Source organism: Dermacentor albipictus, chromosome 3, assembly GCF_038994185.2.
Source record: "Dermacentor albipictus isolate Rhodes 1998 colony chromosome 3, USDA_Dalb.pri_finalv2, whole genome shotgun sequence".
NCBI lineage: Eukaryota > Metazoa > Arthropoda > Arachnida > Ixodida > Ixodidae > Dermacentor > Dermacentor albipictus.
This window is the reverse complement of record NC_091823.1, coordinates 17490449-17514671: the sequence shown is the minus strand read 5'-3', so window position 1 is coordinate 17514671 and position 24223 is coordinate 17490449. Positions and strand designations below refer to the sequence as shown.

The following is a 24223-nucleotide window of genomic DNA, read 5'->3' as shown; positions in this document are numbered from 1 at the left end:
AAATTATATAAAATATTTTTGCAACTGTGAGTTGAATTGCTATTTACTAGTGTGACGTACTAAATAAAATTTTCTTTGAAGGTCACAGGAAAAATAACTCTGTAAGGGCTGCGTGTCGGATGGTGGGACAATGGGGGTGTCCTTTTTTTTTTTTTGGTCACGCGCCACATCTTCGGCTACCGTCGTGAACCAGCTTGTCTCAGCCTCCAAAAATCTCTCAGCCGTGCAAACAACGAATCCCTAGATCTGCATGTCCCTCGCCTGACTTGCGGTTATGCACGGTTAGGTCCAGACGGCCTCACAAGCCCGCCGTTCTGGTCGCTCGAGTGAAACCACCGCTTTGCTGTAAACTGCGACGACCTCCGCACATATCCCGCCGCATCGTTTCAGTTTCATTGTTAAAACGCTGCATTTTTTTAGATCCTCTTCATTCGTATGGTGTGTACGTATGGACACCCAAGTTGCTTATTATGTGGCAGCGAAAGAAAAGGAAAAAAACAACGTGAGAACAGAGTATTATCAAAGTTGCACCCTCTGCTAACAACGATCAGTGCTATTTACGGTAGAGTGTCCAGAATATAACCAAACACTAAACTGTTTTGAGAAATGTACCTTTACGTTTGAATAAACGTTCGAAGCATTCGGCAACCCATCATGGTGCTAAGGGATGTTCATCTGTATATCAGAGGGCTCTGAGGTTGTCAGTAACTTTCATATGTGCACTAAATGATGTCAGTTTTCTTTCTTTAATCTTTTGCGCGTGAAATAATGGATCATCGGTCCCGGGCCGCACTGACCAATTTATTTAAGACTCCATAATATTGAGGACAAATACAGAACGCCTTACCTATGTGATGTACAGCGCATTTCACATCTTGTTGCCACTATTTTGAGCTTTGAGACACTTACGAATCGATTCTTGTGAAAGTTCTAGAATTGGGAGCGTTTGAAGAGTAGATTCATCTAAATTTGTGGAGTTCCTTCAGAGCAATGTTTCGCTTAATGTTATCCTGTAGTTTGGATCGTGGACGGTGTTGACTCATATTTTGGCACCCGCATAAGTAATCTCTTCTTTAACGTGCGTAACAGCGTAAACAAAGTGAGAAAGAAATAAAAGAATACCAAAAAATTCCTTTAATTCCTGTTTGCGCTGTTTCCCACGGTAAAATGAATCCATATCAATTAGTCCTCCACACCATCTTGCTCCAGCAGGTGACATCTTCTAAAACCTCTGTGAGCCTAAGTATGGGCACTTAAAATATGGCTTTTTCATGGCCGCAAAGAGCCCACAAACAGAACCCCAGAATGGAAGATGTCAGTATTTCCTCAGCGCTGCAGTGCTTCGCGGTGTCACGCAGGGACAACACTAGGGCATGCACAATTTCCTCGAATAACACAAACGGTTTCCTTCTCTGAACACGCGTTCTGGTCGTCAGTCGTTGGTAGAAATTCAATCTCGACGCTGCCGCTCCGTCAGTCGTAGCCGATTGGATGTGTTTCCTTTTGCGGCTGCCGACTCGCGTGCTACATGCTACTGACGTCAGCAGTGCCACTTGTCAATTCCACCCGGCACTTCCGTCCGCGTCCAGCGATGCCTTAGCGTAGGCGAAAACTGGCGTGCGCGTCGGTCCCATCTGTTGATGGGCTGCGCGAAGCTACTCGAAGGGAACGACAATTCCGGCACTGACAGTCACAAATAAGAAAATTAAGGAAAACTTGTTACGTTGGCATTTTTTGCCGCGTCCTGTTTTTTTAGACACATGTCAGAAAATGTCTTTAAGGAATGAGTCACGTTCTTGACGCACAACGAAGCGGAAAATATCGAAGCCACCCTACAACGCCACCTCAGGATCGCAGTCTGATTAACTTTAAGTTCCAATACTGTGACAAACGCAGATTGTTAAACTAGAGAGGGCTCATCGTAAATTTGAGGCTCTTTGGATTCTCCGCACAATCTGTCGCTCCTGTACCGTGACAATTCCCACAAGTGGTGTCGCTGGTGTTTACGCAGCTGTTCCAGAGGCTGAGGCAAGAGAGGCCGCAGGCCTTTCAGAAGATTGTGGTCCTGGAAGGGGATCTCACTCTGCCTGACTTGGGCCTCAAGCCTAAAGACAGGGAACTGCTGGTTGCTAGCGTAAACGTGGTCATCCACTCTGCTGCTACAGTAAAGTTCGACGAACCCATCAAGTGAGTGTGTCACCTGCCCGCTCAAAGGCGCTGCGCTTTTACCTCGTGCCTTGTATATTATCTCTCCCCTGTTGTCCTACGCAAGAATTTCTTGCAGAACAAAACATGGCATAGGCATTCAGCCGTGCTAAAGAGTCCGTGTGAATTTCCTCTGTAGATTATCTTTCTAATTTCTGGTGCGAACTGTTCCTTAAATTTCTTACCGCAGAAAATGGTCTCTTTTGACATGATATGCACAAAGAAATATCAATATTAGCAATATGCGTGCCGTACATAGGCCCAATCAGAGGAAGCGGTTGAAATTATGCAACAAGTTTATTCTCATATTGAGTAAAATCCGCGTCATGAATAGAGTGCGGTTCAAACCCCGGAATCGCTTTCCTTTTCGAAGTACGATGGCGTTGGAAACAAGTAATGGCACTTTCAATAGAACTCTCGCTTTGCGTTTCTCTGTCAAGAGTAGTCCGCATATGTATTGATTCATTCATATGCCAGGATTCTATTTTACATTAGACCTCGCACTTTAAGTATGGTCTGACAACGAATCAATTTACGGCACCAATTCCACAAGCTATTAAATTACTGAAATTTGCGACAAGATTATGCCGGAATTCATCTTTTTTTTTAACTTCAGGAAGCTTCGTGACTTACTGACATAAACTTCGTGGACTAAGCTTTTCAAACTGGTACTGACGATTTGTGTTTTGCCATCGCTTGCCTTCCAGAAATGCCGTGAAAATGAACCTAAATGGTACGAGAAAAATAATACAGCTTTGCAACGAGATGGAAGACATAAAGGCAAGTATTTGGTTAATGTCTCTTTTGCGAAACTGTATTCTGCATTACCATTTGATTCAGGTTGAAATAGAGATTGCGTTGTAGTCGTACGAGCAGCCCAGAGGTGTCACTTTGTTTTTGTTTTCTTAGTTTTTTTTTTGCAAGAGACCTCATTATTTGCCCTTCGTATGACATGAATGTGTCGCAGCAGAGCTATATATAAGCCAAACTTTCATATGTAGCGCAAGAGGAACATCTTGTGCGTTATAACAAAAGAAGGCTGTCGCGTTACATACGAATTTTTGGGAAGATCCATCAAATAAAAAACCTTGTCGTGCGCGCTTGAGACATTTCAAAGCTTTCAATGATAATAATTGTAGACTTTAAGCCTGTTAGTCTTGAAGCCTTTTACATGAACTAGCGGATTTTGGTACCGAGTTACCGACCTTGCCTTTTTCTGCAAGTAAGACACATCGCATAACCTTCTCATGGCTTGTATTAACCGCCAGCTGTTACCACTCTTTCATTGACGGACTTCTTGCTCTTCCGATTCTGTCACTTGACGTCATTGCTGATCAGGTGTAGACACTGCTGAGTTATTTCCTGCGTAACGTTTCGTTTTGTCTGGCCTAACGTGCTGTTCGCTTGATATTGCCAATAATTGAACATGCATGTCACCCAAGTTTTATTCTATGTTTGCCTTTGTTCCCATCCCAGGTTTTTGTTCATGTTTCCACGTGTTACTGCAATTGCGACAGGGGAGAAATCAAGGAAGAAGTTTACCCACCTATTCAAGATCCAGACCACATAATCAAAATAGTTGAGTAAGTATCCTTCTCAGTCTCCTTTGGTTACTTATAGTCGCAGAGCGAAGTGAAATCCTATCTTCATTGCATAGTAGGGCTGTGCGAACATTCCAAGTTTCAAATATAAATGGAAAAGTTCTCGCTATTCGAATCGCATTCGATTCGAGAATTGATAAGTTGTCGAATATTCATTTCTGTTGGAGTATAAGAAACACACACGTATTTGAGTTTACGTGTAGTAAGAAGACAGATGCATGTTGTGACTGTTGGAATAATTTTGCTGCTGCTGAGCGAACGCATAGAGTAGCGAAGTTATGCCAAGCGTTTTTTTTAATTAAATTTTTCATTCAGTAAGGATACCGCGCCTTTAGGCAGCTTAGGAATATTTTTCATGATTCAGGCAAAACAGTGGTTGTACTTGGCCAATACTGGCTGTTTGCATCCCTTGAAAACATTGCTCAGACTTTGCTCCTTCAGCGAAAAGAGCACTTTCGCGCACACGTACGCACACACGCGCACACACACAAACACACACAAACATCACAAAGACCGGTGACGACACCGCCCCTGTAAACTCCCGCACCAAGTTGCCATTACGTCAACTCTGGCAGCGTCTGTTCAGATCTAGTTAATTCGAGAGGAGCGAAACTTTCCTGCATCATAACGGACCAAATACAAGGAACGAGAAGAGGGTGGCTTCTCATGATACAAAGACAAGGAATATCATAAGAAGCCAACAAACACTGACACCAAGGACAACATAGGGGAAATCACTTGTGCTTAGTAAATGAAATAAAGAGACGGTAAATTGATGGAAATGAAAGTGGATGAAAAAACAACTTGCCGCAGGTGTCAAGGCAAAAGGCCTGACTGGGCCTTGGCTCCCTGTTAGAGACAGCAGCGCCCACATTCAGTGCACATATAACAACAAAATGCGCGTGTAAATCACACAACTTGGTATAAAATAACAGAAAATACATTGGTTATGTACAAAGAAAACTATCATGTGGCATCAATGCAATACCTTATTATGCACAGAAAAGTTGTTTAAAAATCTTGTCGTACACCATGTACAATACTACATGAAGTACAACTATAAGGGTATTCATTCAAATAGTGCTTGATATTATTTTTAAACACCTCTGCTGAAGTCGAGAATTCCACATCTAGTGAAGTTTGATGACAAATGGTACCTGAAAGGTTAATTTCGGTCTCCCGTAGTTAGTCCGAGTGATAAATACTAATTTTCTACGTGTTCACAGATGGTAAGTTACGGTAGGCCTGTCAGGTAGACTGGCGTATTTTGTTTTGGTGAATATATTGCAGTAGACGATAGTAATAAATTTGATGTGCGGGTAGAATTGTATATTTCCTGAATAAGGGTTCTGTAGGCAAATTCCTCGGTCTGCCATAATAACCTTCGATGGCTTTAAGGGATTTTTTTCCAAAACGTGCAACCTATTGAAGTTTCCAGATGAAGTGGTTCTGCACACAAGAATACAATATGATATTTTGGGATAAACAAGAGCATAGTAGATAGAAAAGTTAAGCCATGTGGGTATTAAATTAGTAACCTTATAGATACATCCTGTAGTTTTACTCAAATCTTTTACTACATTAAAAACATGAACACTCCATGAAAGCTTTTCATTAAACCAAACACCTAGAAACTTGTGACTGGCAACTTGTTTTATGATATTGTTGTTATATTTAATAACTACACTACTTCGTTCAGTAGTATTGATCGGCCTAAATATCAAGTGTAGTTTCAGTCAGATTCATACTTAGCTTATTTGTCATCAATCAATTTCCCAATTTATTTAAATAATCATTGACCCGTATTTCTAATTTAGGTAAAGAACAGTCAGTAGAAAAAGGCATTGGTGTCATCGGGTGAGTCAGGAATATTAGTTATATCATTAATAGACACTATGGAATAATAATGGCCCTAAAATTGATCCCTGGGGAACACCTTGCTGTATAACCATGGGAGCAGAAGAGCAGTGATTTATTCTTACAAACTGAAGCCCATTGCACAAATAACTTCTTAATAAGTCCAAAGGTATGCCACGAACTCCATAATCCGCCAATTTATACATAAAATATCATGTTGAACATAGTCAAATGCTTTTCGAAAGGCAAGAAATAAACCAAGAGTATATTTCTGACGTTCAATATTATCAATTATTTTCTCTTTAATGGACAAACAATGCTTGTCCAGTAGATCTTCGCTTTACAAACGTATATTGCGACCTTGTTATAACGCTGCACTCGCTAAAGTTTTCTAGCCTAATGTTTATTACTCCCTCAAACACTTCAGATAACATTGGCTGTATAAAGATCGGACGATAATTTGAGATTTCATTTCTGTTGCCACTTTTATACACTGGACACAAGCGAGCTACTTTTAAATGATTGGAAAACGTGCTGGTTGTAAGCAATGGGTTAATAATACACATCAATGCGTCATATATCGACATCGACACATGTTTCAAGGAAGCTGCCTTGATGACGTCATACCCTGCTGATGCATTGTCTTTTAAGTTTCTAATTAAATTAGCGGCCTCAGTGGTAGTCGCAGAATACAAGGTAACAGCTTAATAGTGGGTTTACCAGATTTGAGTGCGTCCTACACGAGGTTGGGTCACTGTACTCCACAGTGCCAACATTAAAAAACAAATTCATTCATTGCTGTATCTAAATCAGAACCAGTCAATATTGACACGTGTACTTATATTTATCGGGCGACCACGTTTCGCCGCCTAACAAATCTTATCGCACAGCATGGGACGCGCTTGCATGTATCCGAAGTTTCTGGAAAGTTATCGATGCTTCTATCCGCAGTCCGTTGTCGCCGAACCTTGTGTTATCTGATTTATTCGCCTGACGCGCATGGTGTAGAACTTTGTGGAAGGCATGCGGGTCCCGCCGATTAGACTGGAAAATTCGATGACTACTGTATAAAAGCCGACGCGCTTGACCCGCTGATCAGATTTTCGACGATCGCCGACTGTGTTCGCCGCTATCGTTGTGCTTTAAGTGTAGCCTGTTTTGTGGGCACAGGTTCGCCCAATAAAAGCTAGTGTTGTCTTTCACAGTACTGCTACTGTGTTCTTTCTTCACCGTCACTACCACGTGACAATATTCCATCGGATGTGGTTATCTCTGATAGGACAGATTGAGTTTGTTTATTCAATAAATTATTTACCTGCCGCCATACTTTCTTGGCGTCATTGCATATCAGCGTAAAGCGCTCAACGTAGTAGTTTGATTTAGCAGCTTTCAGTTCTTTGTTTAGTTTGTTGCTATAGTTTTTATATTCCGAAAAAGTACCAGGATTTCTGGTTTCAATAACCCTATGGTACATTACATATCTCTATTTAATTTTCTCATAGAACGTTTTATTTATCCGTGGTTTTCTGTATTTTTTACTTTAAATTTTTCTTTCTCTTAACGGGAAGGATTCGTCATAGCAGCCAATAAATTTTTGAAGGAAAGCTTCGTATGCTTCGATTACATTGGTCATCTCATGTGTGCTTCCTCAAGAAGCATCCTCAATCAGTGATCCGAATTTATCGAAGGACTCTTCAGTAATGTCTCTAGACTTATATGTTACCACGGACAATTTAGGCTTATATAGTTTAATAGGAACAAAACAGAAAACAGGCAAATGGTCACTAATGTCGTTGATCAGCACACCAGACACAGTTGCAGAAAGCAATACATTTGCGACACAGATATCTAGTAAACTAAATGTGGTTGGAATTACCCATGTGGGTAAACTTATAGTGTTCGAACAGGCTTATGTATGCACAGTAATATTTAGTTCCCGTGTTATATTATCATCGGAAATTAGGTTTATGTTGAAAGTAGGCTTGTAAAATTTAGTTCATTTAAACCTTTTTATTGTTGTAGATTTTTGTATTGTTGTAGACCATTTAGAACGGTTTTCTAAAATGCCAGTATAAATTTCTGCGAAGGCTTCATTCAGATTTTTATATCGCTTGCAGCGCAAGGGGATTGCAATCAAAATTAATGTCAGCTAGCTGGCAATTCTGTCCACTTTGCTTTGTTTCTATCAGCAGTTCCATTTTATGCTTGTTGAAATGCGCATTTATACGGAAACATGAAGTAAACCGAACTGAATTTAATAATACCACACTGCGAAGAAGTGGCCGTGACGTGTTCGTTCTAGCGAACTGTGTTCCAGGGCTTCCTTTGGGATACTCCCATTCCTCACCAATATCTTGCTCGCAGTTGGCTAGACACGGAGACGCTGGATGCATGCCAGTCGAAGCTCCTCGGCGCAATGCCCAATACGTACACGTTCACCAAGGGGCTTGCCGAAACGCTCGTCCAGCGGGAATGCAAGGGCTACCCTGTCGCCATCGTCAGGCCCTCGATCGTCGTCTGTTCCTGGAAGGAGCCCTTCCCCGTAAGGCAAAGCGCTCTCCCCCGATTGATTTACGTTGTCATTTGAAGAGCTCTTTTATTCTTAACACTGCGAACGAAACAATGTAACCTGTCAGTTGTACACACACAAGGTGCTGTGGCTGTGCTCATAACGCAACAGTCCGCAAGGAGAACAGGCATCGCGCTATATCTTCTTTACATATACGAAGCAAAGAGGCGAGCTCTCCCCAATAATGCTAAGGGAGTGGTAAGACATGGACAGGTATACTCATGTATGCCAAAAACAAGTAGCGAGACTTAAAAATGAGGGATTTAGGGTGTACCGGAGTGTTCAGTGTTTTTATTGTTTTAACACGCTTTCAAATTTGTTTGTCTTGGCAGTCATTACGCTGTGGAATATGCGGCACACACGCAACCTGTATGCTTATATTAAAGGGCTGTTAAATTGTCCTCGAGTTTACGAGAAAGGGAAGGGAGGAGCTCCGCTTATGATCTGGGTCTGCTCTAGTAATTTGAGGGTTTTTAGCGGTATTAAGTTTTCTGAAACAGACCGCCATTTCTCGATCTATTGCGAGTACACATTGTGATTTCTCAAAGTTCGGAATTGTGAACCGCGTTTATTCAGCAACAGCTTACACCATTTCAGGGTTGGGTTGACAACTTCAACGGACCCACAGGCTTGATCGTTGCTGTGAGTACATGTCACTTTGTTCTGTATTTCTTTCTTCTTGCGCCTCTAAATCCAACATACTTATATAGAAGTTCCATTCAATTCAGTGGAGATCAGCTAAATTTTTATTCACATACTATAGTTGCCGGTAGAATAAAGGACAGACGCCTATTTATGTCTTACTTTCTAAAAATGCCCCAGTATCTCGGTCAATACAAACAATTCACGTATGCAAATCAAATTACTACGTTTGCACAAAAATTGCTGCAAGGCTAAGCAACGAAGCGTGATTTTCTCACCACTGGATCGCTGGATGACGCTGCCACAAAAGCGAAATATGAAAGATTATTATCGCCGTAGTGTCGCCTGAGAAAACGGATCATTTTGTGGTCCGTCTTGTCGATCGGAGTCAAACACCCAAAGCGGAGTGGATGCCTGCGTCTCGGCAATCAAACTACGTCTGGAATCCTTGGTAACTATTTTATAGGACACAAAACGCCAAGAACGAAATGCAGGAGACAAGCGCTTTCTACTTTTCTGTACCATAAGGTTCTACAAGAAAGGGTACAAATGCACTTTCTAGTTTAAGTTTTGTTTGAGGAGTGTAATTCAAGATCATTTCGTGTATACAGGCACTTATTTTCGCTTATTTTCAATCAGATGTAAGTTTTGCTTACCTAAGCTCTAAGAGTCATTCTCATCATCGCCGTGCAAATTGCAGGTGGCCACGGGTGTGTTGAAGAGCGTGTACACAGACCCTGACATGGAAACAGACTTCGTCCCCGTCGACGTTGTCGTCAACTGCATCTTGGCTTCGGCATGGAACGTCGCCGTCACCAGGCCGTCCAACGTGCGGGTCGTCCAGTGTGCGTGCAGCGGGCGCTCGCCGCAGCTCCGCTGGCGGGACATGAAGACCATCCAGGAGTCCCTGATGACCGAGCTGTGCTTCAAGAGCGCCATCCGATACCCGGACGTCCACCTGCGGCGCAACATCGTCGTCCACCGGACGTCCATGTTCCTCCAGCACTACGTGCCTGCCTGCATCGGTGACGCTGCCCTCGCCTGCGTCGGGAAGAAACAGTGGTACGCTTATTATATACCCCTTGTGCCTCACAAAAATGTTCATTAACCTTTTATACGTTCTTTAAAGAAACGCCATTCAAGCATATTGAAAGGATACGTAAACTAAGAAGAATGCAAGGAGAGATTTTCTTAACGCCGTAATGCCCAAACTCAGTTCTACATCAAGTAAAAATGGAACAAATTGTTCACCTTTATTTCAGGAAGTGTAGGGTACATTTGTGCAAAAAGCAATAAAACACTATTTCCGTTAAATTTTCGTCAGTGGAGGCGAAATGCGAAAACACCCGTGTACTTAGATTTAGGTGCACGTTAAACAACCCCAGGTGGTCAAAATTTCCGGAGTCCTCGACCACGGCGTGCCTCGTAATCAGAAAGTGGTTTCGGCACGTAAAACTCCATAATTTTTAAATTTTCGTCAGTGTATTCATTAATTAGTAATTTGTCTGTTGAACTATCGACAGCTGAAACTTCAACGCAACTGCATAGCGATAATTTCCCGCTCCTAAATAGTCATTTTAAGGGGAAGCTTCAGCTCGGGCGCTCCTATCTAAATACATGCAAAAGGAGAATTCTAGTTTCTCGGCGGCCACTGCACTAAATTTAACGAGGTTTGTTGTATTTAAAAGAAAAACTTAAAATCTTGTGACTGTTTGTATCCAATATTTTATTTAGGTCGTCAGCTTTTTATTAAAAATTGGCAAAATCACAAATTTTTAGACAACGAAACTATGAAATTTAATACTCTAACTCGGCAATGAACAATGTTATCAAAGTTATGTGAATTGCATATGATAGTACATCTAAAGTGGATAAAATTGATACGTTACACATGAATCTGAAAAAAATGTAGTAATATGGAAGTGCAGCTTTTGCAGAACCATTGTACAGAACGTAACGAATTCACGTAAGATATATATTGACGTATTGAATTTGTCCGCTTTGAATGATCTAATGGATGCCGTTCACAGAACCTCGATACCTGTTGATGCAGAGCTATTAATTTGTAAACTTCGTGCTTCTATATTTATTTTTAACTTTCGTATTTTTGAAAATCCCTTTAACAAAATTCAGGCGCTAAGTCAAATTCCGCTTCCACCAGTCGCTAGAATTCAACTTTCTCAAATGCAACAAATTTCATTAAGGTCGGTCCAGGGGTTCTCAGAAAAGCGTTTCTGCGTTTTACATATGTTTGAATAGGCTGCGTCGGAGTTGGGAAAGCTTCCTCTTAAGGCATCAAAATCAGCGTAGTACGTGTGATGCGTTGGCAGCTGATATGCAGCTGTGCCTAGAGAGATCAAATCGCAGCGCACTGGATGGCCACAACAGCATCGAAGCTGTTGTGCAAGCAAGCCAGCCATATGTTGTGTTCTTTCTACACAGTAAAATAATTTACACCCTTGATGGTGATAATTGCGAATCATAACACCCTTGAAGGGTGTTTTCATTCAAGAAACATCCCATCATCATGACTTTTTGCGAAGCATAGGGCAGTTCTAGATGCCATAACACCCTTTTACCCACCGAAAGGGTGCACTGACTAAGAATATTGGGGGTGGGTGCAAGGGTGTTTTTGTTTGTTTTTATCACATTCACAAACATACAACTGCACGAAGAGACGGCGTGTCCCACGGCACTAAAAACCAGTGGCGGATTCAGAAATGGGCCCTGCCTTACCCCAAGCCCTTCCCCCCCGAGACATGTCGGGCTTTCAAAGCCGACAAAACTCCTGAAGAGAGTCCCCCTCCGTTTCACTGTCTGTTTTGATAAGCCATTTTAAATATGTCCTGGGAAAAACCTGTTGCTGAAGCACTACTATCTATTATGTCACAGTGTTCTAGGTGGCACACAGTTCCTAAATGTCGTCACGCACAAATTCCGCGGAATCCAAAAGCGCGCACCTACTTTTTCTAGTATTGAATACTTAACCAAAAGAAAAATGTTCAAAATGTTTTCAGCAAGGCAGAACTAGTGCAGCTCTTGCTTTTGGGACGCCAGGAATCTAGCAAAATGAATAGGCCACGTGACAGCATGCAGCTGGACGCGCCACAATTGCTCTAAAGCAGTGCGGTCGTCTATAGGTTTCTTTCAAGCATGACAAAACAGGCAGAAAAGGGTGCGACGAACCATACGCGGACAAAAGATACGCCGATTCGAGAAGCTTTGACCCCACCTGACCTTCTTTCGCCGAATCAATAACCCCAATTCGTTCTGCTTCTCTCAAGTTTATAAACAAGGTAGGTTCGTTGGCAAACTTGAGCCTTCTCACCCACCACAATGCTTTGCTCAAGCAGCATCTGCAGAAAGAGCCGTGCAAAACGCTCATGGCTTCGCGTCTGCGTCAATTTACGAAGCTGGCTGTACAAAAAGAAACTATTAAGTTTGTAGTTGTATAGTAAAGGAACGTTCTACTGGCTTACAAACAACTGCCTGAACGGAGTGCTCAAAAATAAAGGGAGAATAATCTAAGAAAGTATAGAGAACCAACGTACAACTTGCGATGCATAAAGTATTTACAACACCGACTAACAACGGTATTTACTGAAATATTTCCCCTCCCAAATTGGAGACAGTATTATTGCATGCATGAATAGGATAACAAGCCAATCATTGTAGAAATAACGAGATTCCAGAAATTGGCGGGGCATTTGCAGACCCATCTTTGTTCACGGAACAGTGGTGAGGCATTTTTCAAGTGTGCGGGCTACTGCCCACCTGCCAAGTACGTTCGCGATGTCTTGGCATATGTAGACCTGCGCGAGACTCGCCCGTCTCCCCTCGCGAGACGGGTAGGACAGGTGCACATGCTGAATACGGGAAAGAAATACTTTGCAGAATGAAATTGAATTTTGTCAAAACACCAGAGCTCTGGATTGCAGGTTACAGCGTGCACAGGGACGCTCTGCCAGATTTTAAAGCGAAGCTTTCTATGCCTCCTCCCTCACTTTTTCCAATTCTGCTGCTGCTGCTGTCACTGGCTTGCCAGCCGCGTCGGTGGGTGGTTTGAGAGCGTGCATAATGAACATGAGAGGGACGCGGGGAAGGCGTGTGCGAGTCCTTTTAGCGAGAACTTCGTGGGCATCGCTACAATACTCTTTGGACCTCTTTAGCCGTCACAATGCCCACTGAAACACCCTGGCCATCGACACAATGCCCTCTGGAAGACTAATTACGCGTTAGCCCCCTTCTGCCCACCCCCACCCACCGCAAAAGTAGTGCAGAAGGTGCAGCACTTCCTTTTTTGTACTCACATGCAACAGCGCAGAGGAGAGACAGTATGGTACTAAGGGGAGACAAGAGAATGCTTAAAGCCAACACCCAGACGAAATGTCATCACAGTTCCCACACTTTGCCAGGAAATTGTTGTTGTCATTCAATAGCCTTTACCACAGCTGCACCATCGCCGAGCAAAGGGGTTCGGCGATGGTATAGGCACAGCTATTGAATGGGAACAATACTAAATTGCTCTGCTCGTGGTAGTTTGAGGGCGAGCGTAGTTGGGTCGAAAATGACTTGTCTACCGCATGCACAAAATACCTCGATTTTGAATATATCTTCCTCATTACCCGTCAAACTGCTATTATAAGCAACTGCAGTAAGACAAAGACCGACATCAGATTATGACAACGACAACTCACGGTGCTGTCCACCAGAGGGGAATCGTTGTTATATTTGTTTTTTCTTTTGAGCGGTCATAGGCCCCACTCGCTCACCCGCTCATAAAACAAAGAAAAAAAAAACCGCGAGATCTGGATTCGCTTCGGTTGCACTTTCACGACAGCAGGCAAAGAAAGACTTTTCGTACTTGGAAACTTAAGGTTTTCGTGTAATTCTGCACATGTGAAATTTCGTGGTGTCGCCTATACGTTTAGAAAGCTATTATGCAAGTACTTTTATATCTGCCGTTAATCCAAGCTATTTAAAATTTGAGTGAGCACTCCAATTCAGAAATATTAGCATTGTGAACTTCTTGAAAATGCCAATTAAAGCTTTTTTCTCTCTCTGTTTCTCTGTGCATAAAAGAAAAGACAGACTCGCAAGTACCTCTGTATCTTATACAATCAGGAAGGGCCACGTCTCTTTACAAATGAACGTCCAAGAAAACAAACAAAAAGAAAGCATCGACAAATAAATTCACTTACACGCAGTTACCAGCCCACCTTTGCCCCATTTGATTTGATATCAGCCCATGTTTCTGGAAATAAATTTCCAGTGAAACTACCCGTAAACACAGAAAATGGCTTAGAGGTAGCGTAAAATAAATAGCTTTTAAAGTAATACACACACATAGTTTAAAAAAATATTTGTTTTTATGCCTTGAAAACGAAACCGAAATTGAAATAACTCCCCCCGACGGGTGTCGCCGCTATCGCCGCTACGTCATTTCCTGCGTCTCGCGGCGGGCCGCCGGGAGCACATGTGTGTGTTCTCCGTGACATTCTTGAAGTTGTGAGTAATTAGATTGTTTTTTGCTGCGTTTAGGTTGTACCAACTCGTTGTTTTCGTGTACTTTTGTGCTCATCGACGCGAAGTGATCGTCCGGAGTGAAGGCGACGCGATTATGCGTGAGAAAGAAGGGCACCAGCGGCCTACGACATCGGTGTTTCTTTGTGACAGTGTGTTTACTACGCCTACGACGGCCGTCATTCGTGGCGAAGGAGAAAACATCTTCCATTCGGCCTGAACAGTGATGAAGTGGACGTTTTGTTTTTCGGCGGAATGCATCGTCAACATGGTCCATCCACTACGTAAACGAAACGGCGTGCCCAGAGTACAGATCGTGACAGCGCTCCGCCTTCAAACCGAGGGCCTTTTGCAAGGCGCATGAACTGCTCATATAAAAGGTACGTACGTAGCCACGTTCAGCGTCGCGTTTTTTATGGTGCGTCATTGTGGTAGTAATTTTCGCGTAATTTATTTAAAGGACAGCGCAAGGTGTGTTGGATGCGAGTGTAGTATATGTACTCCAGGCGTAGCCTATGGGCACCGAATGTGAAAAAGAAAAAAAAAATGAATGTTTCATTGTTCACGTGTCCTCAACTAGAGTTGTAGAGAATTAAGTACTGCTACGCGTCAGTATTCGGCGCAGGCAGGGAAATAATACTTTGGTTTGACTAATTGGTTCTTTCTGTTACCAAAGATGGGCGCAGACTTATACCGGCGTCACACGGCCACTTTCGAGCACGATTGAGCGCGTTCTGGATCGCAATTTTCGACCGCGATTGCCTCCCGTCCACCGATTGTGCAACGAGGCCAAACGCGTCCAGAAATTCGATTCCAGGCAGGATCGATCGCGGCCAAAAGTGTGCAGTGTGACAACCGTATTAAATGTCGCTTGTGTACTTTCACTCAATTGTTATTATTTTTTTTTTGTCGGAGGTCCCGTGGTAGGTAATGGCGCAGGCAGCTTGCAATGCTTGTGGTTTCATGACTAGAACTAATGCAAAACAAAACAACCACGACCGTCCCGGCTATGTACTTATCAATCGCTTTAAGTTGTGCTCGTTTGTTATTCGCAACTTTCACGTACGGTGGCGCCGTCATGCGGCGGCGGCCGGAAATAATCGAAAGATTATACTCGCCGCTGGCTGCCGCCCGTTCGTGTAGCGTATTGGTGTTGTCTACGCTTTTCCTTCCCTTTGGTTGATGTTTTAACGCGTTCAAAGCTCCCGTGGGATCCTGAAGGACACTTAACATGCTCAGAATAAGCAAACATAGAAGTAACCGTATTTGCTGCGTGCCGCAATGGGTGCCGAGCGGTAGTTATGCGGTTGGTGATGTGAGCCTTCACTCATTCCCACCGGCTGCGTCCATGAAGAAGAAATTGATTATTAAGCTGTGGATCGGCAAAGGTTTCACAGAAGCGATGAAGGTTTGCAGTGCGCACTTCATGCCGGAGGACTTTTTTTTTTTAATACGACAGATGAGTGACAATTCCGAGCACTTGAAATCACGAATAGACGCACGTCCATAAAGACGCAGGTATAGCACTATATTATGTGCAGGGAAAGAAATAACGCGCAATTTTAACTCATATGTGTTGTAGGATGATTGATGCTTGCGTTCTTGCCACTCATGCCCTTGCGGCTACGTTGGAGCGCAAACATTCTCCCTGAAGCCTTGTACCTGCTTCAAAATTTCTTGTTCTCGTTCATACATTCGTGCTGTGCAATGCCGGCTTGACATTCCACCATTTTCGAACAGAGAGACGAGTTTCTCATTTGTGCATCGAAGCAAAGTGACGCAGGCGTAGAGGGACCTGGAATTCGTACCTCGTCTGCCACTTCAATGCGCGGTTGCAACGTGTGCACAGGTGCGCATGACTGCACTCGTAAAGTAACAAATCCTAATCCAACAAGCGTTAAACTACTGTGCAGTGTTTGCGTAGCGAACCCTCAGCTGATCTGCGTGTATATTATTTTATAAAGATAACTGGAAGAATTAAGCGAGCATTACCGCGGACCAGTCAATGTCGGCAATGTATCGCTTGATCTGTCTATAGGCAAGACGCGGTAGGACTCACGCAGGCTGTAAAACTACCGTAAGACTGTCGCTGGCACAGTATGCATAAAGCGCAATAACCAAATTGCAAGGGTGAACGGTTATCGTATTAGCTGGCGAAAGCAGTCAGATATGGTTTTTTGTTTACTTCTGGCGTTCAACATCCAGCTTTGTGAACACAGGCAGGGATAACTAGACAAAAAATTTTCGCACACAGAACGCTGCTTTAGGGCTGCTTTTCACGCCGTCGATGTAAATGACTTCGGTCGCGCGACACCAGGAAGGTTTTTTTTTTTTTCTCGACACGGCGGCTTATTCAAGCGGTCTAAGTACAACTTGCAGAGAGCACCACACCGTATAAAAGTTCATGGTACCCACTCAAAGAGGTCAAATTAATAGAATAGCAAATAAAAAGCACAGTTACTTCTCTTAATAACACCGTCGCGGTAAAACTGAAACCACAGCTCATGTTGCTTGCTTCGAAGTCGCGAAGTTTTTATGCAAAGGCCTTCAACAGTCACAGACGTCGACGTGCACGCTTTTATGCCGCAACACACAAGATGATCAGCGAAGCTGGCTTCGAATCCCGGGTTCTGCTCGCCCAATATGAGCCATTACGCAGGCTAACGACAGCGGGCGTGTAAATTGAAGAGGCATTTCAGCATGACGACGCGAAACAACATGCCACTGAGCAAGACGACCGCAGCACTGCACCGACTGCTCTAGTTCTTAATCTCTCGGACAGCCATGTTGGATTTAAGGTGGCGCCCCCTATAGGCCGTGAAAGTTGCGAATAGAAGCTGTCGTGCTGTTGCGGATGAATGCGTGGTTGCGCTATTTGTTTATAAATTTATCTTTTTGTATAAATAAGCACACCGAGCCTAATCAATTTTTTTCTCGTCCTTGTACTCGTTTCTTGGTTTCACGCAGGCGTGCCTATTATTACTACTATTTGTTTTCTTGTTGTGTGACTGAACCCTGCCTAAGGCGTCCTGTCAGTTGTCAACAGTATTTCTGAAATGAATTGCACTTAGCGTCCTACGGTTATTGTACGCTTCACTACCTTATTTTAATGTCTAGTTATAAAGTGTATGGTTATTGTAACTATTCTTGGCCTTTATATATGTATTTATTAAGCTGGTAAATGCTTAATTGTATTTGCAGTTTTGAGAGGTTCTTTATTGAGTCGTCAATCTCGAATGGTATTAATGGTGGGTTGTTTTCTTGTGCCCATGCAGTTGCAGTCAGCATGAAGCAATTGCATGGGAACCGACTGGCTGTCTTGGGCCTACACGTTGCTGAAAAGACAGTGAAGACGTCTGACCCGACAGGTATACTTTTTTCATCACAATTGGCCTACATATTTTTTTCACCGGAGGATGAAGACCTCCCCCAGTGAGCTCCAATTACCCGTCTTGCGCTAGCTGATTCGAAGTGAAGCCTGCAAAATTTTTTGACTTCATCGTAGTCTACTTCTCTACCGTCCTTGACTACCCTTCTCTTCTCCTGGCATCCATTCTGTAACTCAAATGTGCCACTGGTTATCTGCCCTATGCATTACATGGTTGAAGAAGGCACTTGGGCTAGTTGGTGCTCATTGCAGATCAAAAATAATGTACAGCGCAAAGGACAAGGATGCTGTACATTATTTTTGATCATGAATTACCAACTAGCCCAAGCAACCACCCTAGCTCATTGCAGACTTGAGACATCAATAACTAGCGTGAAAAAGACAACATCAAGAAGCACATAAGAAAGAAGTCTAGACTTCAACTGAAATTTTTGCTACACAGAAACATGGAATGCACAGAATGTCGACGGACAGAAACAACACAGGAGCTATCGGAACAAATTTATGAACAGGTTAATTTCACTTACGAACATTCTTGGTAAGAGCCAGAGACGGGTGCTTACACACCTATTCCCCACTTTTTTGATGCAAAGTGGTTCGTATATTTCCCTATGTACCTGCTTCTGGAGCTGCCTGAGCACACGATTGCTTTGAAACTGCTCGGTGCATGAGCACGTATGGCGATGATTGGCCATGTGGCCACCAGCCACCAAGGCACTCAAAGCTGCCCTATGTGTCCTCAAGCCAAACAGGTCGGTGTTTAAACGACCGCTTGGGGGAACAAAGATAGGGCAGCTGTCATGGCTGGTGGCCATCTGGCCAATCATTGCTGTAAGTGCTCATGCACTGAGCAGTTTCAAAGCACTCATCTGCCCACGCGGCTCTAAAGGCAGGTCGACATGTAAATATTTGAAGCACTTTGCATCGAAAAGCGGGTGATTAGTGTGTAAGCACCCCTTCCCTTGCTCTCGCCAAAAAAGAGTGTTCGTATCTCGAAATGAACCTGCCCATCGATTGGCTCCAATACCTTCTGTGTCAGGCAGGGAAAAGGAAAGATAAATGTTGCTTCCATGCGTTGAGGTCACATCCCCTGAATCCTATGTTTCTGTGTAGCCAAAATTTCAGTTGAAGCCTAGAGTTCTGTCCTGTGTGCTTCTAGCTGTCGTCCATTGTCTTTTTCGCGCTACTTAATGATGTCTCACGTCTGCACTACATGGCCTGACCAGCTCCCTTTTTTTACTCTTTATGTCAGCTAGGATATCAGCTCCTTCATCTACTTTCTGAACCACGCTGCTGTCTTCCTGTTTCTGCTGCCATCAGGATAGGAGTGGACATGACAAATGAAACTGAATGTCATTTAGACAGAGGAGCAGTGAGACTTCCTGTGCTTTACCTTTTGCTGTTGTGCATAATAGTTGAAATTGCACCAACACATCTTTTCCACCTTGTGATTTTCCCATAGCTGTGGCAAATAAATATATAGGCTTTAAGAAACTAGAAATGCAGTTTGCCTAAGAAAGAGAATACTCTTGCACCTAAAGGTAACGTGTATGATGCTCTGACTCCTTTGATGCATGTGCCTTGAGAGGTGTTGACGTTGTTCTTCATTTCTTTCTCAGTAAGCTTTACTCGATGGGTCTGACTTTGTATAAAGAAATAAGTTCTAAAGAAACCATAATACCTAACAGGCAGAATTGTCGAGGTTGAAAGTCAAGTTTTCTTTCATGACATATTTTTTTCAGGCTGTACTAGTTGATCCATGATGTTCGACAGACAGTGCAGACTTGTACAAGGGACGTCAAAAATGGCGAGAAATGGAACAAATCCTATCGCCTCTTTCTCCATCCTTTGTCGAGTTCACATTGTCTAACGTCATCGACCAATACCAACTAGCCTGTTTGCGTACCTGTACTAGTTGAGCCATTTATACTATGGTACTCTAAACCAAATGTGATAAATTCAAAATTGGTGCCTTTTCTATCTTTGTACAAATACCTGTTTCATAAAATAGTTTAAAGTGTTATGGTTGATGTCATGTTTCGACACCACCATAACCTCATAAAATATCTTCATGGATGCAAAAGGTGCCTCTTGTGCAAGTTCCGTTCTAGCCTGACACGGAAAACAAAACTGGCAGAAGGTAGAGCACATGCTCTTTTGTAAACAAAACGCATGATTGCATTTTCTTGGCAGTTATTGCAATGCTTTCTGATGTTTATCTGCATGAACAATAATTATCTCAGCTGCTAAAGACACATCACTAGACACTGTGAGCAGAAAAAAGTGATTGTGCAGTACTGTTAAAGTCATGCAACATTATGTTTAAGCAAACTGGCAGGGATGCTAGCTGTTAAAAAGAAAAAGCTGACTTCTAGAAAAATTTGCACTCCTAAATGTGGAATTGAAATTCACTATGCTGATAAGCTACAAAAGATTTCCAGGACGATCAGACTAGTTACACTGGCCATTTGCTGATTCAATAAGGTTCACTGAAGCTTGTTTTTAAATTCACATTGTTTTTATGCAGGGTGATGATTTTCAGTCTTGTGGAATTTTTAAATATAGTCCTGTTGCATATAGCATAATTCTAGTCCTTGAGCAGGAATATTCAAACATGCAGATATATCTAGCACAAGAAGTCGAAACATATTAAACTAATTAAAAAAATTATTATCCTTGAATGAATTACATTATAGCTGATATAACCGGAAAGAAAGGGGCTTAACCAAGAAACCCGATGTTTATTAATCATATCCTAAGAAGCCAGCAAACACTGACACCAAGGACAAGTTAGGGTAAATTACTTGTGATTAACAAATGAAATAAAGAAATGATAAATTAATGGAAATGAAAGTGGATGAAAAAACAGCTTGCTGCAGGTGGGGAACGAACCCACGTCTTTGCATTACGCGTTATAGTCGGATACAACTTTAGAAAAAAGGGGAGGCCCCGCCCAGATGACCGAAGTGGCGAAGTCACCGGGCGTCCGGTGCATGACGTCGGTCCAGAGTGCGCGCCCATTGGTGGATGCTCGTGTGCATCCGCTGCGGAGGAGTAAACGCCCCCTTTTTTCTAAAGTTGTATCCGACTATAGATGCTTTACCAATTGAGCTACTGCGGGCGCCGTTTCCCCATCACTTTCTTGGGTATTTATGCTTCCTAGTAGAACGCTGGGAGTGTTTGCCAGCGCCACCACATATCTGGGGCACATATTGTAATTTACAAATCATAGCCAGTGAGATTACAAGGTGTATCTACTTGGAATTGATTTCCAGAATGGCGTCAGTTTGGAGATATGCACCATCAAACTTGCCGGAAAAATGCACTGTTGTTCCACTTATTTTTTTAACAAAATGTACTTTTATGCACTGAGGCACAAAAGTGGGTTGTGCACTGATGCACAACCCACTGCTTTACCAGTAGTACTTAAAACATTTTGGCTCTTTATCATTAATGCACTGATGTTTAAGCTATAGAATGTCACTTGCCCCATCTTCCTATCTCTTCACGTTCCAAAGTAATCGAGCAATGCATGGCATACAGTGGTGATGTCCGGTTGAAACAGTGGGCTGTAGTTGAATTTCTCACTGCGGATGGTTCTGCGCCCTTCAACATTCATTGCCATCTGAAAGCAGTTTACGGGGATGCCTGTGTTGAAATCAGCACTGTGCGTAGGTGGGCAAGTACTGAGAAACATCAAAATCCAGCCGCATCAAATGTCCAGGATCAGCACCGAACTGGACAGCCCACAATGGCTTCTTATGAGGATCATCAACATCAGGCAGACGAGTTGAATCGGGTCAATCGTAGGATCAAGCAACACCAGATTGCAGCAACACTCGCTATTTCCATTGGTTCAGTGAACCACATAATTAAAAACCTCCTGGGTTACAAGAATTGAACTTGTTGGCTATGCTTCGACTTTTTCATGTCAGTCGTCAGTTACCGTGACACCCAACAAGCGCAAGTCTTCTTGTAACGCAGGTCTTTAATGATGTGGTTCACTGAGGCAATGGAAATGGCGAGTGTTGCAATCTGGTGTTGCTTGATCCTGCGATTGCACCGAGTCAACTCATCTGCTGATGTTCATGACCCTCATCAGAAGCCATTGTGGGCCATCCATTTCGGTGCTGATCCGGGAGATTTGATGTAGTAGGATTTTGGTCTTTCACAGTCCTTGCCCACCTCTGCACAGTGCTGACGTCAGCAGAGGCATTCCTGTAAACTGCAGTCAAATGGCCATGAATGTTGATATGCGCACAACCTTCCACAGTCAGAAATTCAATTACAGCCTGTTGTTTCAACTGGACGTCACCACTGGATGCCATGAATTTCTCGATTACTCCGGAACGAGAAGAGATAGGAAGGCGAGGCAAGTGACATTCGATAGCTTAAGCATAAGTGCATCAATGATAAAAAGTTCAAAATGTTTGCTGTAATATTGGCAAAGTAGTGGGCTTGGAGGCAATAATTTCTGAATTGCCCTCATATATTTGTGTAGCCTGTCTCTCCTACATTCATGATGTGGCAGATTAAATGCCTTATTCTTTCGAAATAACGATTTCCTGGAAGTAAGCACTATTTGTGCTTGTTTTCTTTAACCTGCTCTTCATGTGATCTTGAAATATTAAAGTGAATGATGCAGGGAAGCGCTGCTAGTCATGTTTCGTGTACTTTTCCTGACATTAAATTGCAACAAATCATTTTGCAGGTAGAAAAGAAGCAGATGGCTACAGTGATCAATGAAGAAATGGCTTCATCTATGATGGCTCGCCTTAGGACATTGGAATGGAGCTACAAAAAGGCATCATCATCCTCGCCTGTGCCCTGGAACTTTGGTTTGAATGAGACTGTTCTTCAATGTAGAACGGCCGCAAGACTTGTCACCACAAGGCATAGTGCAAGCTCAAAATATTGTACAGGAGGCTAGAATAAATGACCCTCCATGCAGTCACTCTGTATCTGTGATAAATGGGACCATTTCACGCAGAACACTCACAAGTGATAATGTGTTTTCTCTCAAAGTTGCTATGCAGTGCGTTTGTAAACACATTACCTATTGTATGCACACCATACATAACATTTCTGTGTGCTAGCCTAACTGTAGACTTAGAAACAAACAATGAAGTGCATATGTACCCGCTTCCACATGCCGTACTTCAAGGGCTATTATATTGCTCATTACACCCGATAGGTGAAGGGGTAATATATTCCTGATCACACCCTTACACCCCATGGGTCGAAGGGTAATATGTTGTTCAAAACACCCTCAAGGGATAGGGTGTTATTGGAATATAGAATAACCATCATAAGGGTGTAATTCCCTATAAAACCCAGCTTTTTCAAGGGTGCTAGGGGGTTAGTTATAGACACCGAAAAAAACCCTTAGGGGTGTAAATTATTTTACAGTGTATGCCCCATGGGGCAATGTTCCCGTCCTGCCAACAATGCGGTGATGTTGTCGCTTATTAAGAGTGACCTATTATCACTGCTGCAGATTCACGCTTAAGTTTCGTCTTCCCTGATCCACTTAGGGTTAGCCTGCAGCTATGTTGCTGTATGAGGCGCATGCAAGTTATTTCACGAACAGGCATGCCTCACTTGTAAGCTCATAATTTGTTTTTCTAACTTGTAAGAAGAAATATTCGCCCTTGCACGCAATAACGATATTGACGATGTAATTCACAGTTAATTGACGTGGAATGACACATTGTTTTTTTTTATCAGTATGACCCCGCGATCTTTTCTTTCCTTGTGTATACTTAAACGAAAGACTTTTGTGGCTTTTAATGCGAAGCTTCCCTGGCTATGGCTGCTGGTTGGGTTGTCGCATAGCTCGCACGCAGGGCAGCACTACCATCTTTAGTACCCTTGTAGGTGTTCAGGCCGCTGACCTTGTTTTCTGCGTAATTACTCCGTGATAAAACAAACGATACCTAAATATCCTCGTTGCAACAAATACCATGTTTAATAAAGCAAACCTTTATAACCTTTCTACGTCTATTTTTCTAACCATTAGACTACAATCGCTCGTATTCACTTCTATCGTGCTAACGCCAAATACCTCTTTTGAGATGATCGCCGCGTGTCAATAATGATGATGACGGCTTTCATACTAAGGCACAAACCCTCAACGGCGGTACGCCGAAGAAGCGGGCTGTACCTGTAATCAATCTTCACTTACAGCGCATACATAGACGGAGGACAAAAAAGGGCGACGTAGACAAGCGCTTGTCTACGTCGTCCTTTTTTGTCCTCCGTCTATGTATGCGCTGTAAGTGACGATTGATACCATGGAATACCAACTAGCCCGTACTCAAACCTTGCTTCTGTACGTGTAAAACAAGAATAAATGACGAAATGCAAGGCAACGTACGAGTTGTCAGATTGCGTGGCAAGGGTGCATGAAAGCACATGCGCGCGCCAGTTTCATTTGCG

General features: G+C 43.0%; 1 protein-coding gene and 1 long non-coding RNA gene across 5 annotated transcripts in view; both read left to right on the top strand.

Annotated features, from left to right (window-relative positions):
- LOC135896944 (putative fatty acyl-CoA reductase CG5065) overlaps positions 1 to 24223 on the top strand; it is a 101618-nt gene that overhangs the window by 72672 nt on the left and 4723 nt on the right. For all 4 annotated transcript variants that reach the window (XM_065425486.2, XM_070535163.1, XM_070535164.1 and 1 more), the window contains exons 3-8: positions 2012 to 2187; positions 2913 to 2985; positions 3682 to 3788; positions 8028 to 8205; positions 8830 to 8874; positions 9575 to 9936. In XM_065425486.2, the coding sequence (XP_065281558.1) occupies positions 2012 to 2187; positions 2913 to 2985; positions 3682 to 3788; positions 8028 to 8205; positions 8830 to 8874; positions 9575 to 9936 (941 nt within the window). The remainder of the gene's footprint in view (positions 1 to 2011; positions 2188 to 2912; positions 2986 to 3681; positions 3789 to 8027; positions 8206 to 8829; positions 8875 to 9574; positions 9937 to 24223) is intronic.
- Positions 9943 to 23995, top strand: LOC139057271 (uncharacterized). The gene is made up of 3 exons (XR_011512669.1): positions 9943 to 14777; positions 17673 to 17765; positions 22497 to 23995. It is a non-coding gene; the product is annotated as an uncharacterized lncRNA (long non-coding RNA).